This window comes from Athene noctua, chromosome 20 (assembly GCF_965140245.1).
Source record: "Athene noctua chromosome 20, bAthNoc1.hap1.1, whole genome shotgun sequence".
Classification (NCBI taxonomy): domain Eukaryota; kingdom Metazoa; phylum Chordata; class Aves; order Strigiformes; family Strigidae; genus Athene; species Athene noctua.
Genome location: NC_134056.1, coordinates 10,444,260 through 10,463,442, shown reverse-complemented (window position 1 = coordinate 10,463,442; position 19,183 = coordinate 10,444,260). Strand labels below are relative to the sequence as shown.

The following is a 19,183-nucleotide window of genomic DNA, read 5'->3' as shown; positions in this document are numbered from 1 at the left end:
GTGCTATCAAAGACAACATTCTAAGTCTATCAAATCTCGGTGTTTCTGTATGACCCGTTAAGATACAAAAAGGGCTGCAGATCAAGCCATTTGTTCTTTGTGAGGTTATGTCCCAAAATCTATTTTTTCTTTTTCACCTTTCACAGCTGATTTCCTCTTCCGGCACCAGTCTGCCCATCACCTCTGCTTTGTACTCAGCTGCTCACTGTGCAGCCAGGGAAGCTTTGGCAGGATTGTCAGGATGGGCTTGTCAGCCAGCTCCTTTGATCTCTCTGTTTCTATAATTTTTAATGATAATTTCCAATTTGTTCTGGCCTAGCTCACAGTGGCTTCTGCAAGCTTTCAGCTGGAGTGGGTGAAAAAGTAAAACAGAACGATGGCATTTATGCAAATGCCACAAAGTTAATTAAGGCCTTTCCCTCACTGGGGCGTTTTCCCATGCATGGCAGTGAACAGTTTGGGGGAGTGGACTACTGAGCAGCTGTAAATTAGCTTTGATTTTGTAGGGAGAAAAGGCACCGTCTCTGCCCTGGCACATCTTCCCCCACTGAGCTGCTTTGCTGGGCTCCGGCGGCTGAAAGCTGCCGCTTGGCTCTTCCCTCGCAATTACTGGGCACCAGCTTCCTGCCAGTGAGTCCTTCAGAGCAGTAAGGCCCCACGTGCCAGGGCTCCTGGGATGGACGCTGACCCCGTAACACATCTGAAAGCCCCAGGGCCCTCTTTCCCCTCGTTCCACTGTTGGGACAGCCTGCCTGGGGCCGCAGAGCCACAGTTGTGAGGATGCAGTGTGAGAAGCTGCAGCATCCAGCCCTCCTTGCTTCCAGTAGTGCAGGAAACGTTGGATGCCCACCTGGTTTTCTCACCACCTGCCTCATTTACCTGCAAGGCTCAAATTTGGGGTTTTAGACCTAGAGCTACTACTTCATTTCCAAGTCTTCTGTTTCTTCCACCAGAAGTGGCTTTATTTAGGATGTAGCTGTATTTTCTGTTTTTCTCTCAAGGCAAAATTTAGCCAGGGTTGTATTTTTTTTCAAGAATGGCTGATTCATGGGCAGATGTAGCAGTGACATGGATGGTCTGTACAATGTGACTGTGATTTGATACGATCCGTGGACCAAGTTTCCAGACATGGGAGATGGTGGGCTGTTGGGTGCCCTGTGTAGGTTAGCTGGGGAAACACAGCACAAGTGACATGGGAATTAATGAATGATTAGGGGGTTGACTAGGGGGGTGAGGGGTGTGTGTGCCTTAGTTTGAGCAGGCCCCAAGCCTATTAGGAAGACAAGACCGGAATGAAGATCTCCAGCCACTGGAACATTTACTGGCACCATGGGACTAATTGATGGTGTCCCCCATTCATTCCCATTTTCTTTTTGATTTTAGAAATAAAACAATGAGCATATCAAGCACCCCTCCTCTCAGCTTGTACCAGGGTTCTGCCTGATAATAGCACAAATCCATCTTAGCTCACTGGAGACTAATTGTGCTGTTAGTAGCAACATCCAAGGTGGATGTTTAAGATTATCTTTTGACTTAAAGTGTGTGTTATTCCCAGACTGCAGAGGTTTATAAGTGAGCAATTAAGTTGTGAGGATGGAGGGAAGGGAGGAGAGGAATGAAATCATTGACATGGCTGCAGAAGATTAAATTAGAAGCCTCTGCACATGATGGTTCTTGGTTTAAATTGTCTCCTGTTGCTTATGCTCAAACTGCATCAACAGAGCTGATGCAACGTGAATTTTCTGGTTGTGAAAATGTAGGGACAGGTGTCCTATAGAACAAGTATTCTAGTCCTCAGGTCCTGGCTTGCTGCTGCCTCTCTTGCCATCCAACATCTCAGCATGCTTTTTTCCTGATCTCCAGCACCTCCTGCTGCTGGGGTCTGGCCCTTTCCGCACAGCAATGCTGATCCTGCTCTTCCCCAGCCCATGCTTGGCAGCAATGCGAAGTCAGTCAGTAAGTCAAGGACAGGGTTTTTATCTGAGGGTAACTGTGCTGTCAGTGCTCCCTACACAGCCACATCATCCGCTGCCAAGTTTGCCAGGCATCCTACGTAATACGTATTACATAGTAAAACTATATGTCTCGGTTTGAAAAACTCTGCTTTATCTTGTATTTTTAATAGTAGCTGGCCACTCTGCAGAATGGTCAGCAGCCTGTTATCAGGAGCCAAGATAAAGGGCTCCTGAGCCGGTGCAGATAAATTGTGGGTGGATGCTGAGGGTGCTCTGCACCTCTCAGAGCATTTCTGTGCTCTGGCACAGGACAGTTGCTGTGCCCAGGTGCTTAATCCCCGGGGGACTGCCTGGGGTTCACTGCCCAAGTCTGGCAGCCTCCTTCCAGCTCTGCCTGTGGCACCTCTGCAACCCCACTTGCAGCCAGGTTTGTGAGTCCCTCTTGCTGCTGTAGCTCTTGGGGAGGGGTTGATGAAGCGTCAGATTGGGGGCAAGGTTGCGTCTCCGTGGGCAGTGCTTTCAGCAGTTGTGGTTAACAAGTGGTGGCATCTTGTACATCTAGTACTAGGGGGTTGGGGGCTTGCAGACCCTACTGGTGGCTGGTTGCCATGCTCTCTGTGGCGCAGCGTGCCTTGCAGGGTCTTCTCTTAAGGAGTTTGCACCATTGTGGCTTGTGGTCACTGTGACAATATTTCTTCCTCTGCTGTGCTCTAAAACAGTGAAGCCATTTCATTCTCTGTGCAGAGCACTTACATTTTTAAGTTTAAACTCTGATTTGGAAGCTCTATTTCTCACCAGAGTTACTGCAGCATGTCAGAGGAAATACTTGCACCCCACTCTCTGGATATTCTCCCCAAATAATGTGCTCTGAACAAAAATTAATTTTGCACACAGAGAGTAAACCATATAACTAGAAACTGTTTCAGATATTAGGAAACACCAGACATCAGTACTTGAGGGATTTCTGAATTTATTATAGAGAAAAGCTCTGGCAGGTAATTTCTAGCGTTACCAAGGGGTTTATTTCCCTCTCACTGTCTCCTGAAAAATGCTGGATGCTTTCCTTTAAGCACAGGGTGCTGCTCTTTAACGGACAGAGCCAGGCCTGCTCACTATGTGTAAATGGCCTCATAAACAGGCAGATATTGCGGATTTTCTTATAGTCTGAGCAAAGCTCAACAGCACTGGAGGAGTGTGTGAATTGATGGTTTTCAGTGGACACAATTTGCAACATGATCACAGGTATAAAGTTTAAAGCAGCTTGAATATTTTCTGGTTTTATACGACATGCTTTGGAATGAGGAATTTTCATTTAATCTCAATTTTTCCTCTCTCTCCCCTTTTACAATTAGGATTCTAGCGACTGCTGGGACTGATTTTGACCTGCGGACCCTGCGAGCCGTCCGAGTGTTACGACCCCTGAAGCTTGTGTCAGGAATCCCAAGTGAGTGTCATGATAATGTCACCTTCATAGCCAAAGGTGCTTTATAGCTTTTGGGGTGTTACATGCTTTTCTGAGCAATATTTTCTTCCTCTACTTCTTCACAGTTTATTGCTCCTGCCCTTACTAGGTTCTGATTTTCTGTCACCCTGTTTTGTGTACAGCCAGCTAATTTCAGCGCTGCACTCCCAAATTTGCAGGTGAGCAGCAGGGATTTGTCCTAGGACAACCTTTGGGGTTGAATTAATTCTATGGAGTGTGAAGATCTGCGACCCAAATTTTGCAGCTTTCAGGCCCATAGCCCTGAGCTTGCATCTTCTGACAGTTTTTACCAGCTGAGCATCTTGCACTGGGGACTTTATTCCTTTAATAAGGGGAAAAAACAAAGGGAAAGAGCACATAGGACTTCATCTTAGCTACTCAGTGGGCAACTTGTTACATTTTATATGCTAATGTGAAGGGTCTGAATGCTCTGGTGAGGAGCCGCATCATGCCTTGCTGATGCCCTGAAACCACCAAAGTCCCCACACCGTTGCTTACTGCCTTTTTATTTGTTGCTGTTCACCAGCTGCTCTGTCCACTAGCGGGAGATCGCTGTCAGGAGTGGATTTCATTTCTCGATATGGAACAGAGATTTTTCCCTCCAGCAAGAGCCAGTGAAAGAGAACCACTGTTCTATGGGATGCTCTGCTCTTCTCCACTTTAACCCCTTGGCAGCCAGGCAACCCCCTCTCCTCCTGGGCAGCTGCTTGGGGCATCAGTTCTGTCACCTCCCTGGCTGCTTCGGGACGGAAATGTTGGTGCTGTAGGAATACAGCAAGGGACTATGCTTTGCAATAACAGCACCAACATTTCCTGACATCAGCATCCTTTCTTGGGCAGGGCTTGAATCTGAATTCCCATGCAGGAGATGCCCTTGCCTAGGCTTGGTAAAGGTGTCATTCATTATCTGGATCTCTAATAAGGAGATGCTGCTGGCTGTTTTTTCATGGACTTCTTGCCTGTGCAAGGCAATATGGTGTAGCGGTAGTGACAGTCTAAGGATGTCAGAGAAGTAAGGTGGCCTCAGGGGTGTGCCTGTCCTGGTGTGGGTCTCGTGTTCCCCCCAGGAGGATGTGCTCTTCCACCTAGTGATGTGTCCTGGACCAGCACAATATTTTCCCCCAGAGCATTAATTGCTCTCCTGTTCTTAGTGATGCTGTGAAATCTGTGTGCTGTGTCTTTCCTGTGGCAAATGTACAACCTTAAGATACTTTCATACACAAGCATGGTATATGTTTTTCTTCTACATTCTCAGTATTTTACCCATCCAACAGATCTTCAGTCTTTTTTTTTTTCTGCATGCACCCGTATTGACCTCAGTAGTGCTGTACAAGGTGGCAAGACAGTGATGATCCTTCATTCTCTATACCTTAGGACAGGCCACCAAGGTGGCTTTCAACTGCTGCTTATCACTGAAGTTTTTTTGTTATGTGCGTCTGTATGATGTTATCTGACACCTCCATCTCTCCAACCTCTCTTGTCTTATCTCCCCTGGTTTTAATTGAAAATGAGTTTTAGTGCCAGTGGAAAAGCTATGGATGGATAGCCCTGGAGACAGGGTTTTGTTTCTCCAGAAGCTGAGTGTGATAGACACGGCAGCATCACAGCTATTCTGTGTGTCACAGAGGGAGAGGCAGCTCCCGTGCAGCCCTGCCCTCCCGGGCTTGGCAGGTACCACAGCAGTGCCCAGTTCTGCTGCAGCCGCCACACTGCTGCAGGCTCTGCCCTAAGGACCCAGTCCAGCTCCAGGCTGAGTCTTGGCACTCCACTGGCTTCAGAAAAAGTCCTTTTTGTGTCTCTGAAGCTTAAAGAGACCTTTGAATCTCTGATCTGAAGAAAAGGGGTCAGAAAAAGTTGTCTCCTTTCACATCTTGAGTGCATTATGGCTGTAGCATCTTTTTTATAGCACCCTGGGATAAAGAGCATTGGCTGGTATTGCCAATCCTGAACTTTCCCTTAGCCCCTCTTTACTACATTGCCCTCACCCCCAAGCCCTTGTTTTCCTTCTCTCACTGATTACCTGTCTTCCTTGTCCCCACAGGCTTGCAGGTTGTCCTCAAGTCCATCATGAAGGCGATGGTGCCCTTGCTCCAGATCGGGCTGCTCCTCTTCTTCGCCATTGTGATGTTTGCCATCATCGGGCTGGAGTTTTACATGGGGAAGTTTCATAAAACCTGCTTCTCTAACGAGACAGGTGAGCTCTGAGATTTTCTCCCCTCCCAGAGTATCATCACAATGCTTCTAGTCCCCTTCATCTCGTTGGGACACTTTTTATCCTGCTCTTGTGTTGCTTTTCCTTTTTCCTTTTCACCTTCACTGCATTTTCTCCCTCTTTACCCACCCACTCTAACAGACTTTTGTCCTCACCCTACATGTCCTGGGACAGATTCTCCTCTGCCTGTTACACCACCACTGATGCTAGTGGGTTGCTCTCAGTCTACACAAGAGTGAGATGAAGGTGCTTAGGGCCTCCTCTCATGGGAAAATTTTTTCATAGTAGAAATATAGAACCAAATTCTTGTTGTTCCAGCTTGTTAAGGGTGGGTGCTTTTTTTGTTTGTTTGGTTGGTTGGTTGGTTGGGGTTTTTTTTATTCATTGGTCTCTGTTTACATTTTCATTGGGTTTAGCTCTATAAACAGTTACTGAACATTGAATTTCCTTGCAAAGTTTCTGGGGCAAGTTGCATGGGTATGAGAAAACTTCAGTGTGAAAGAGTAAGATTGGAAAGACCGGGAGCAACCAAAAGATTAAAAAAAAAAAAAAAAAGATGGAAGGCAAGGAGCTCTTTGATGGAGAAAGGATAAAAACGTCCTTCAAACAGAGAAGGGCAAGGGAAATTGGGCATTGAGGAGTAAATGATGTGTCTGCCTGTGAATGAGTGATAAACCCCGGAAGATGGAGGTGGAGAGGAGTGATGCCCAGAGACCATTGGCCAGCTGCTTGTCCATGGCTCAGAACTCATTCCAATTTAAAAAAAATAAAAGCCAATTTCTTCCATGTAATTTTTTGATATTCCTTTACAGTAGCGCTAATATGTGTTGGTTATCTGGGTAATCCACCGATGAAAATATTGTTCTTATCTCCAAAAGATTGCAATTTAAGGTACAATTTACTGTCTTTAAAACACAGTCTTGTATTTTCAGTGATTATCCCTAATAGGTCTTAATATTGATTTATTTATATGCATTCAAATGGTAATATAACAACAGCCCTGCCAAATCTCTGGGCATCCTTCACAGTGCTTTTGAGCAACAACATGGAAACAGTTTAATATATTTGGTTTACACCGAGCTTTGCAAAAGCAGGGTGAAATTGTTTTCTTGCTTGTGCTCCTCTGTAAGGTTAAAAAAACGTAACGCAACTTGTAAAGGATAGTCAGGTGTTGTGATTTGTGAGTGAAGCACGACAGTTCCTGGAATAAATGAATTTTTGGACTGTATTTGCAGGAGAGGAAACTTTTTTTTTGTGGGGTGTGTGTGTTCATGCCAAGCAGAACAGGTCTCGGCCCACTGCAAGGTCTCTGGGGCTACTGCAGCAATTACAGAGGAATAATAGCAACGGGGACATTATAGGTGTGTCAGACACAGAAGTGTTCTTGGTGAGATGGCAGGAAGAAAGCAATTATGAGCAGATCTGCATTTTCCAGTAGTATTTTCTGGTCTGTTAAACTGCAACCAAGGTAGGTGATTTTTTGCATCCTTCGTTTGCAAGGTAGCGGCTGCAGGCTGAGCTCTGGGGCTCTCTCGCTAATGGGCTGACTGTAGCCGGTGGGCTAAAGAGAAGATTGATTTCCACCACCACTCCCCGCCCCTCCCTCCCCCAGGAAACTAGTTAATGTAAAAAGGAAAAAAAGGAAAAATAAAACCCAAAGCTGTTGGTGTTCTCTGCAGGCAATTCTCTGACATCAGCAGTGGCTGAGAGATCTCTGTGCCAGGCCTGGGGACTAGGAACAGATTTTTGTCACGTGTAACATCGTGTGTAAGCGACTCTTGCTTGCTGGGTGGCTCCCAGCTAGGAATTGGGAGTGCAGCCGAAAAGCTGTTGTGTGTGTTGTGTATCTCTGCATGGCAGCACCTGGCATCTCGGTGGGAGGAGGCGGTGTGGCCGGGCTCACCTCTCCCCGAATCCCCTCTCCGGGCGGTGTGGGCAGCCGTCCCTGTTTACAGGCACCAGCCCCTGCTTTTCTCAAGGGCTAACGAGCTGGTTGTCGATGGATTATGGGGATCGATTCCACCTGCTCGGCGGGAAGTGGCGCGATGGTGTTTCTGGAAAGGCAGAGAGCGGTGAGGTTTCCTGGCGCTGCGGTCCCTTGTGAGCGGAGCAGCAGAGCATCCCACAAAGCCATCAGCCGAGCCTTTTAAAACCTAAGTGCTTATCATCTCCAAAGAGGTGCATTAACAAACCCAGGCCTGATACCAGGGGCTCCAAAGGCTGGCTTGAGTGTGGAAATGTGAACCTCATTAAGGAGATGCCTGTCAGAGGGTAGCAAATTGGAAGAGGAGTTGCTCATGCTTGTTTCTGTTCCAAATCCCCAAAGTGAGCAAACTCCTGGGGTTTTTCCTGGAATCAGGAGCCACATGAGACATACCAGCTGTTATTTCAGTGCATTGTGGGGGAAACCAAGTAGAGGTGTCAACAGCAAATGTTCCTGTAGCCCTGAATAGGTCAGTAATAAACTGTAATGAGGAGGGTTGCTGGGGACCAAAATATGGCAAAAGGCTTATTTAGGGCCTTTGCCACTCAGCCTGACAGACTTTTCTTAGCTAGTAGAAACTTTTCTCTATTTTAATGAAAAATGGTTAAAAATTAATGGCAGCACATGTTCCAGTGGATGGCTGACTTGTTTTCCTCTCCTTGCATCCTCCATGCTGTTGTGCTTTGCTGACGCAGGATTATTTTTAAGCAGCCACCCTCCACAGCTGACCCAGCCCAAGTGCCCTGAAGCTGTTCCAGAAGAGGAGGGCATCACATTTATTTCCCATTTTTCCTTAAGACTCCCCTTTTCTCCGTCTTCCCCAGCCATAGGAGTAGGGACCAGTTCTGGTCTCTTTTTTAAAAAGGAAAAAAAACCAACCCAACCCTTTGTAGTAGATGTGCATTGCATTTTCAGAGCATTACCTGGCAACAAAAGGCCGGAGATAAAGCTGAGTTCTGTTTTAAGGCATGCTCACAAATGGTCTGCAAGAGGTAGATTTGGTATTTTCTTTTTGCAGGCTTGTCTCACTAAGACCTTGTGAAAGCCTGTGGTGACCCATATGGGAGCTGGAGAGAGATGCCCTGCATTAAGGTGTTGAGTCAACAGGAAAACACGTCACACACACACAGAGACTTATATATATATATCCCGGAGCCACAGTGACAATCTTGTTTTCCTCCTGCAGACTTTGCTGTATGGAATGATTCTTCCTAATTATTAGTGCTGATCTTGTTTTCGCCCTGGTGAATTTGATTTTGTGCAGTTTGGTGCTCCGTTACCATAACGTGTCACTTTTAAAACCCTTTAATATTTCCTGAATTGCATCTCCCTGTAAATAGGAATATTACTTAGTATATTTATTTACTTTGAAAACCCAGCACTTTAGTTTTCCAAACTGCTCTTTGCTGGTCCTCACAACATCTCTGGAGGACTGCAACACTTTAGACTGCACAGCTGACCCTGGAAGATGCCGGCCACCCTTCTGGCCATCTTTTTTTGGTCCTTAACTATGACAGACTCATCCTTCTTTGCCTTCTCTGGGTCTGAAATGAAACTCAGCAGAGAAACTCTGTCTCTGCTGCAGATGAGCCGGCAGCTGAGTACTTTCCCTGCCACATGTACCTATGATCCACGGCATTGCCCTTTGGGGCAGAATTGTGAAGTTTACCAAGGGGCTGGAGCTCTTAGTTCACCTTGCAGACTGCTGTGGTGGTACTGCCTTGTGGCAAAGCCAGGGGATCCTCATGCAGCGATGGCTGAACTTCTGTATCTGGACAATTCTGGGCCCATCCACAAGCAGCTCTTGCTTAAGCCACTGGTGAAGAACTTGCCCTTTTGCTTTAATGTAATAGTGCCAATATTTAGCACTTAGCTATGCTGTATGAGGGTGTATCGTTGGCTCACAGTATTTGAAGTATGTACCATTCTCAAGCCCTTGCTTTTACCATAGAATTTGTTGGGGTTTTTGTTTTGTTTTGTTTTGGGGTTTGGTATTTCTCATACATGATGTTGCTGAACACTGAGGCAAACTATCAATTATAGGCACTTTAGGGATGGCTGTACTCCACCCTGCCTCAAAACCAGCTCTTACAACATAGCAGTATATAAATGATTACATGCGTGTAATGTCTTTTACATGCCCATAGAGGCACAAGGAAGCCTGAAATGTAACATTCACGCAGTGGTGCAAGGAGGATGCAGCGGCACCAGCTCCTTGACTGGCTTCAGTCAGTAACTTTTCTCCCACTGTTCTCTGCAGGTGATGAGGTGGGAGATTTTCCTTGTGGAGAGGAGCCTCCTGCCAGGCAGTGCGAGAGTGGGACCACCTGCAGGGAGTACTGGCAAGGGCCCAACTATGGCATCACCAACTTTGACAACATCCTCTTTGCTGTGCTCACCGTCTTCCAGTGCATCACCATGGAGGGATGGACAGACATCCTCTACAATGTGAGTCTGCTGATGGGGCAGTAGGGCTCCTGGGGTGCTGTTATGCATTGCGTTAGTTTGGAAAAGGTTCTGGAAAAAAAGTAATTTAGTTTGTACATTTTCTACCTATTGATTAGCACCTCACCCTGCTTTTTAGGAGGATTGTTCCTATTTTCTTGAGGGTTGTTCTGCAGGTCCTGTAAGAGCCTTTAACCACTGTTGGGGCCTGTGGTGGTTTGAGGCTGCAGACTTGCTTACCTGCAACATGATGTCTTGTGCCAGTGTGGTGTTGCCATGTGTAAGAATTGGTGCGTGTTGCTCCAAGACGCTGGTATGCTCTGCTGTGGGATGGGTGGATGAGTAGGAGCATGTTCTCACAATGTCCCATAGAAAATTGGTTACCAAATTGCACAATATAGGGTGGCAAAATGAGTGACTCATTAATATTTTGTACCAAGAGGTTTCCTCTCTTGACTGGGTCTGGCCTCTGTGATCAAATTTGTGATCTACATCAATGAACAGCATCAGCTGGATGTTAGCACCGAGATCCAGCACTAGTTTCAGAAACTCCAATACAATTTTACAAATTGTCTGTCACAGCAACTCAAGGTCAAAACGTCTTGGTCAGTTTTACTATTTCCAGTTTTATAAAGAGTAGGGCAACCTCACCCAATTAGCGACTGAACAACTCTGCTGTCTTTCAGACAGTGTAATGCTATTGTTTGTGTCTATAATTTATACCTACCCTTGTGAGGTGTCCTGTCTTAAGAGGCAAGCACCCAACCCTTGCTATGAGGCTGGGAATGGAGCCCTTGGGCTGGTTTTCAGCATCTGTATTGTATTTCCTTGCAAAGTGTGACACCTGCTCTTCAGGAGCTGTAAGGGACCCATGTATCTGTTGCAGACCTGTTCTCCCCAGCTTTGTGATTTTCTTTGATCTTCACCTGTTTCTACAGTGTAAAAGGCCATGGTTTTGGTCTGGAGGATGGTCCAGCTGTTTTGCACTTCCATTTTCTATGTAGTAGAGGACTTTATGAAGTACAGGGGCAGGAAGGAGAGAGCGAGTGGTGATAGTTAGCAATATATGGTTGGTTAGCAATATACATATGGTTGCTTCTTTTTGTTGACCGTAGAAGCAAGGACAATGTGACAGCCATGCATAGATGATCTCAATTACCCCACGCTGTCCTAGCCAGAAGTGACAATGTGGAAAAATAACTAAAGTAGGCATTAATAATGCCTCCAGACCATTCCACTGGCTGGTAGGGCTACAAAATGTTCAGTTTACTTCATTATAGACTCTAGACCCATGCTGGGCTCTTTTGCAGACCTTCCTGTGAGGGTTTCTGTAGCAACAAGAAAGTATTATTAATATCAACCACTGTAAATTGCAAGGTACAATTCTGCTGTGTTTGAAGCCAGTATATCTGATTTATAATCTTCTTCATTCATTGCTCAGCTCCTTCATTTCTTCCCAGTCTCTGCTCACTCAGAGCAATCTTCAGAAGGGCCTGTTTCCCCACTGCATGCCCTCCCCTTGCCCTGAAACTTCATCCCACTACCAGTTTCTGCCATTCTCATTCAGCAATCCCACCCCTTCCTTCTAGTGCCAACTGTTGTAAGAAAAGCCCATTAGTATCCTGGCTGGAATTGATTAATCAATACGTGGTATCTTAGATCATCTTTTCCCAAACTGCCTTTTGTACCACATGCAAAAACCAGAGCTTACTATTGGGGTATTGATTTTGGGGGTTGCTTTGAAAACTGCTGTAGTATCATTCTAGACAGCCATTAATCTAATTGGAAACAGATACCTGGGTGAGATGAAGTTGAGTATTTTTTGTGTAATGTCAAGCCTTGTGTAAGACCTCAGCTTAGGTTTTAATGCTTGGTGGGTTCATGTCTCTGACGGATACCAGGGTCTCTGGACAGTCTGGTTGTTGGCTGGAGGGTGAGGGGTGTGTGTCATGCCACAGGAACACTTGGCACATGGTGTTTGTGTAACTAGTGCCAGTAGCCATCTCTGCCCCCTCCCTTGCCCTGCCCTGCATGCTGTGTCACCCCCTCCCTGTGCTGCTCTGCTAGCTGAGGAACTGGCTGTGCTTTTGCATGTTAGAAGCTGAGAAAAGATGTGGGTGGAGAATATCCACTCTGTGCAGCCCTTAACTTCTTCACAGCTTCAGTCATCTGCTGTTTTCTGGCCGCTTGGCTTTGTCTTGATTTCTTCTGTGCCCACTTGTAAGTTCAACAAATTTAAAAATGAAACAAAAGCCCAAACCACACTGCAGCAATGACTGAAAACCCAGCATGGTGGGTGTTTCTGGATGCAGTTGTCACACTGTGCAGAGGTAACGGCAATGCGCTCAGTCCATCCATCCAGCACCAGTCAGTTCAGCAACTGCACGTGAGTGCTGCCTGAATCAGCTGGATCCTCACTGGACCTACACTGGGTTGATATGGGAAGAAGCTGGAAGACGTTGCTTCTTGCATCCAGAATTTGAACGGTGGGGTAAGTGAACATGTGTTGGCGTCCTTCCCCTTGGTTTGTGGAGGACAGAAGTAAGCCATCAAATTCAGGCTCAGACAGTGGGTGAGTGTCAGAGGTCATTACTTGTGCAGGGAGCTTTGATTTACCATTTGGGTTCTCCACTGCTGAGGAGAATGTTTTCAGCCAAGAAAATTTTGCAGTGGTGGAGCTAGTTTCCCCGCCAGCCGCAGCCTCTGGTCTTCTGAAGGAAACCAGCATTCCCCTGATGCAGGATGCTCAGCTCTGAACCTGCTTTCAGTGTTTTGCTTAAAGAAGATTTGTAAAAGGCTGTGAGACCACAAGGGGCAAGATGTGGTCTATGTAAACCGTGATTATGCATTGGGTGCGGGGTTTGTGTGTAGTGGGATTTTTGGTATGGGGCGAGGGGGCTACAGCGGTGGCCCCTGTGAGAAGCTTCTCAAAGCTCCCCCGGCTCTAAGTCGGACCTGCCTCTGGCCAAGGTTGAGCCAGTTAGCGACAGTGGCTGAGCCTCTGTGATAATGTATTTAAGGAGGACAACCTGGGAGGAAAAGTGGGAGTTGTGAGGGGGCGCCTCTGCAAACACCGAGGTCAGTGGCAGAAGGTGGAAGGGGGGGCAGGAGGTGCGCTGGAGCAGAGACCCCCCTGCATCTGTCTTTTGCCCATAACCATAATGGGTGTCACCCTCCCCATCCTTATCTCAATTCCTGAGCCTTTTGCTTTCACAGAATCATCTAGGTTAGAAAAAGCCTTGAAGATCATCTAGTCCAGCCATAAACCATTACTTATTTTCTTCTTCCCATCCTTGAGGGGGAATGGGTGAGCGAGCAGCTTTGTGCTGCTCAGTTGCTCTCTGGGCTCAAACCACAAGAAAAAAGGTTGGTGCTTTTTCTCCCCCTAACTGGTAAGTTACTGATAACTTATAAGAACTGATAACTGATAAGAAAGCGGCGAATGTTGCTGTTCCTTGGGCTTAGCAGAGCCCTTCCGTCGCTCCTCCCTTCGTGTGCCCACTGCCACGTGTTGGAGCTGTTGGGGGAGGTTTGTTGCCTTGCTTGTGCAGATCCTCTCCCTCTGTGTTGCTAAAGCAGACAGCCCCACGTGGGCTCCATTCTCGGGGCTGAAATCCCTTCGATGCCAGGCAGTCTAGGACCCAGGGCCATTACGGGAAAGTTGAGGTTATGGGCTGCTTCCTTAATGGGCCATTCATTTCCCCCGGGAAAATGGTGAGTGATTGATTGCCCTGCATCAACAGGGCTTTGTTATTGCTCCTCTTTTTCCTGCTACTACATTTGAGGCAGGGTATTCAGAAGAGTTAGGTTTTTTACTTTGCAGTGGTGATGACTGTGGTTAGTCACAGGGTGAGATGTGCTTTACTAGTTCAGCATTAATTGAACCAAGAGAGAGAGTTTGCTCTGTCCTGAAAGCATCTTTGAGACTGAAAAGTTGCTCCGTGGTGGCATCAGGCAAGCTGAAGAGTTTGGTGTAAAGTGATGTTCAGGGAAGAGGGAGTTTGGGCTTGAGTTTGATGGTTTGGCTCAGGTCTTTCCAACGTGGGAGGTTTGTTGTGAAGGGTTATTCAGTCAGTTCCAAAGGATTGAGATGACCTTATATGTGGTCCAGATACAGCCTTCCTACGGATTTAGAGGAAAATAGCATCAAAGGCTGAGATTTGCAGTAACTAATCTACCTCGCAAATATTCACTCCTCCTATGATAACCTGAGGAATTAGGAGGACAGGAAGAATGCAGGTTCACAAATCTCAGCCCAGTTTTTCCTTGCTGATCCACTGTTTATACTTTCACAGAGTTCCATTTTAATTACAGCCAATGAAATCTTTTCTAGCAAGACTTTATCTGGAAGGTGATTTACGCTTGAAGCGAAAAGACTGAATCATCAATTGGGTGAAATGCTTTAAGAATAAGCTGGGGAAAATCTTCTAAATCAGCAATATGATAACATCAGAGCAGTAGAACCAAACAAGCACTTCTGTGAGCTGCAGATTTGTCAGCTGTAGCCTGTTCCTACTCAACAAGGTCCAAGGAGCAACAGGTGATTTAGGGAAGTTGCTGTGTCCTGAGGGCAGGGAAGAACCTTTTTTCCAGCAAATGGAGTGTGCTTGCTTTCTGCTAAAGGCTTCAGTGTGATCTGGGAATGCATTAAAGTAGTGCAGACAGATCAGAGATCCCTGAAGTATGTGCAGAGCATTTTCTGGACTGTGAAATTAGGGAAAAACCTACCTAGAGCACCAGCTCACAGTGGGCAGCAATGCTTCTCAAGTACAACATAGTCAAGAGTAGCAAACCTGACTATTTCTTCTGCAGCTGGGACTAGTTTAGTCCCAAGCTGGTCCGGTGACAGGAGTTGTGCCTCTCAGCAATGTGGATCAGCCCCTGCACTGGGCTGATGCAACCACTCTGCATCCCATTTTGGTGCTGCTGACACTGGCTCTGGGCTCTGTCGCTCAGCGGAGGCACTTTCTGCAGTGATCAGTGTTCACCTGGAGCATCACACGGGGTGGGGGTGACGTGACCACTTTGCTTGTGCTTGAGGGAGCCGTTACTGAGGTAAGTGGTAACCGGTGATCAGATTGTCTCTTGGAATCATTATGTAAATTTATTCATTAGTCCCCATAAAGTATTTTAATATGCTAAGTATTAACATGCTGCACTTGTTATCATGCTTTAAGCATAGCTGTCTGACAGTAATCAGTGCCTGCTGGAGCTTGAGGATGCTGCGGGAGGAGAATATTTCCAAGTTCTTGGCAAACTAAGTTGCAGAGTCTGGGTAAAGAAAACTGAGGCTGAGTATTGGGAACAGATACAGAGGTGGGAGGAAATGCAGATGCTCAGCAAGAGAAACTGTGGTGCCCTGGGATCTGAGTCTCTCTGAGTCCTGAGCTTCCTCAGATCTAGTTTTCAAGTTAAACAATGGTATTTTAGACCATCTTGTTTACATTCCTAGTGTTTGTGAATGACCGTGATTCATCTATTGCATATTGCTCATATAGGCTTTTTGGAGGCGTAAAACTTTTTTTAAAGAGTCAATAGTGTAACTCCTGGTTTCCTTTTCTATAGCAGTAATTCTCAGTTTTTCCCATGCAAGAACCTTATTGTCTATTGTGAAACACTCTCCTGCCTTCAATCCTGATTGCTGTGGGAAGCTCACCTTGTTTTACGAAGTCTGAAGTCTTGTCCCTGCCCATGAATCCCCAATTAAAAAAAATTCTTTTAATATGCTAAGTAGGAGCATTCAGTACAAAACCTGTAATCAGAGAAGAGACACACTGGTAGTCTTCAGTGAGATAACTAGGGCAGACCAAGCACTGTAGCTGTGGTTAGCTTGGAGTGCAATGCTTTCCATTGTAAATGGATTAGGAAGGTTTCTGAGCTCCTTGCTGTGGTTGTTACAGAGCCAGCACCGTTTGAGCTATCTGGTCTCTAACCCCCGTGAGGTGCAGTCTTGCCTTTGCAGTGGAGGTGCATGATGAGCTCCCAAGGAGCTGAGGACTGTGGTATGTGGTCTCAGTTCACCTACAGAAAATCACGGGTCAGACCTGCACCGTCTGAAGTTGGCAGAAGTCTTGATGCTGACTTTCAAAGAGCTGGGTTTTCACCTTTTATCTTTTCTCTACAGGAGTTCAAAGCTACATGGTGGAATTTGCTTTGCAAAATAGGGACTCCTTGCAGGGAAGGAGAAATGTCAAAGTATACACTCACTGTCTTTTGATCTTAATGGCAAGAGATTTTCATGTTTCTTCTGTTTTCTACTGACAAATATTAGTATCCGGTGGGTATTTCAAGGCTGTGGACTGGGCCTAACCTAATATGCTTGTAAGTAGGAATGAACAGTTCAAATAAAATGTAAGTCTATCCTAAATTGGATCCCAGCTAGAACTTTACCCTCACTGAATTTACAATAGCTTATGATTCACTTGGTATTTTTCATTTCCCTTTGTGTCTTTGAATTTCTTGATTCCTATAAAGACACAGAAATGGAAGGTTGGAATATGATTGTTCCATTTCCAGCCCGACAGAAATGTTTTTGTTGGTGGGATGGTGGATGTGTAGGAGCTTGTAGGGTCAGAAGAGAATCTGATCCAGTTGTTTGGAGGGCTCACCTATGCCTTTCTGGGGGCATTTATCTATAAAGATCGAACCATTGACATTTGGCCTTCATCAGTCACAACTGTGATTTGAGGAGTCAAAGGTGATGTTCCTCAGGAAGAGTTTGGATGTGACTAGCACTGGCTGCCTGGACCATGAGATAGTTTCCTGTGTAAAACCCTCCAGGAAGGTGGAGTTAGTGTGCAGGTGAATGTGTGACAGAAAGCAGAAGGGAAATAACATCAAGCAGCATCCCCTCTTCTTGGCGACTTGGATTTCCTCTTGGCTTGCTGCCAGCCTGTGAGATTCCTTTGGGGCTCAAGAGCCCCCACACTTTCAAGCACCTCTTAAACTTGCAAGTTATAGCTTAAAGGTGACTTAAGTGGCTTTTTGCTGGCCCTTTGCTCATGATTATGGTTTCCTGTGAGGTTATGCACTTGGCTTTCCTAATTGTGACTGTCACGCCTACTTTGATATAGCAGTAAATGCAGTAGTAAAGCCTGTGGGACTCTGCGAAGGTGGCTTTGAAATTGCTCTTTTCTTCTAGTACACCCAGTGTGGTGTTGTCTGCTGTCTGTTAGAAGTGACCTGAAACCAGTTCACCAAAGAACAAATCTATAATTGCTATATACTGAGATGGATGAGAATAAATGAGGTTTTGTTTACAGTGATATTTGTGTGTCCTGGAGCTGTCAGCCTGCAGTGTTTAGTGGCTGAGAGGGGTTATGGTGGGTTCAGTCTTCTGTGATTACTCTTTGTGCATGTGTGTGTGTATCAGCTCTCCTTGCTCTGAATTAACATATTGAGGAACAAAACTGTTTAGACAGCAAAAGTGTGAGCAGACAGGAGAAGGGAGGGAAAACTGGCCGAAGTACTTTCCTTACATTATGTTATCAGGAAGAGTAAGCACAAGGAAATGTTTTGTTTTGCCACTCTGAATCACACAAATCACATTTCTGATAGGGTTTCTTGCTTTTACACTGCACTCTTTGCTGTGTCCAAGGGGCAAGCTTTGCTCCAGTTGAATGTGGGGTGTCAGGACCCAGAGCTGGAGGAGTGCAGGACCAGCAAAACAGACCAGGGGACTGATGCCACACTTGGCATTAACACCTGCACAAGAACAGCATGAAAGCAAGGGTGCTTTGCTTTCATTTAGACTTTATGATGTTGTGTTGCTCGGGCTGACATGCTCTCTGGGAACACAGCATGTGGCCAGGCCCTCAAGATTTACCTGCGTCTTCAAAGAGGTAGACATAGCCCTGTTGGAGATCTAATAATGCAGCACACTGTGAGCAGTGAGGAGCAAACAGATGAAAAAAATTAACAATGATAAAGCAAGCAGTGCTTAGAGGTGTGTGAAGAAATGTGCCACCTCAGTTCTGTTTGTAGCAAAGAGCCTGTTCTGACTCCTCAGTGTTTTAGAGCATCTCAAAGCCAAGAGCACACAGCATTTGCCTAACAGATGGGTTACATATATAGAGCAGAATTTCCCATAGCCCTGTCTTGGGGAGAGATTACCCTTGGGACCTGATGTTCACCAGTGCTGAACTTTTCTTGTCATTGTGCATTTGCTTTTGGAAATGCAGAATGCTGAGGGAGATGCCTGGGACCAGGCGCTGTGCTAGGGAGCCAGCAGTGCATGTGTAACGTGCTGGTGTCGTGCACTCGTGATGGAGATGGGAGCTGAGCTCCTGTGCCGTGCTAAGGTGCTGCATGGATGTAATCGTGCTCTTTCTCCCTGCAGTTTCAGAAAGAAGAGAAAATCCTCTCATGTTAGTGTTAAATTACATTCACTGTTGAGTTAGGATGACTTTAATTTGCTAATAAGAATTGGCCATCTTACATGCACACACAAAGGTGATAGATAATTCCCAGTCTCCTGCTGCTGCTGTGGGGCTGATGTTATTTCTTGTGTTTCAGTATCACCAATCACTTAGAGGAAAGTTGGGCAGCAATTAGGAGCAGGCAGGCAAAAGTTCTGAGTGCAGGATCGGTGCAATAGTGAGTAGCTGGGGGAGAAGAAGGGAAGAGCCTACACTGTGGTTTGATGCTTTTGCAGAACCGGTACTGGAAGTCTGAAGAAGGCAGGGACTGACTTAGGGGTGACCAAGCCCTTGCAAGAAAAGCCGAGAACACATCAGGGAAGCTATTAAGTTAAGCATGTTAGAAATTCTGGCTGGAGCCTTGCCATGTGTGAAACCCCAACAGAGAGCCTGCTCTGTGACCTGTGCATTGCCTATGTCCCATTTATACCTCTTCTGAGGTCCTGATTGGGTTGATGTGTTGACCTTCTTCCAGCTGGTTATAGAGGTGTGGATTTCACCCTTGTTTCTTGCCATTTTTAAACTCTGCTCCATCCCATTATGTTGTTACAACATGTGTTTTGCTTGAGTGGCAGGAAGGTTTATTGTTATGTAAAAAAAAAAAAAAAAAAGTCTTTTAGGTCAAAGTTCATTCATTTAAATTATTATCACTTGTGCATGACAGTCATCTTGTTCTCAGCATCTTTC

General features: G+C 46.0%; 1 protein-coding gene across 12 annotated transcripts in view; it reads left to right on the top strand.

Moving 5' to 3' along the window:
- CACNA1B (calcium voltage-gated channel subunit alpha1 B) overlaps positions 1 to 19,183 on the top strand; it is a 309,602-nt gene that overhangs the window by 103,829 nt on the left and 186,590 nt on the right. For all 12 annotated transcript variants that reach the window (XR_012634942.1, XM_074924011.1, XM_074924009.1 and 9 more), the window contains exons 4-6: positions 3,308 to 3,399; positions 5,480 to 5,632; positions 9,895 to 10,082. Coding sequence is in view for 11 of the 12 variants with exons in the window: in XM_074924011.1 (XP_074780112.1) it covers positions 3,308 to 3,399; positions 5,480 to 5,632; positions 9,895 to 10,082 (433 nt within the window). In the remaining variant the exon portion in view is untranslated. The remainder of the gene's footprint in view (positions 1 to 3,307; positions 3,400 to 5,479; positions 5,633 to 9,894; positions 10,083 to 19,183) is intronic.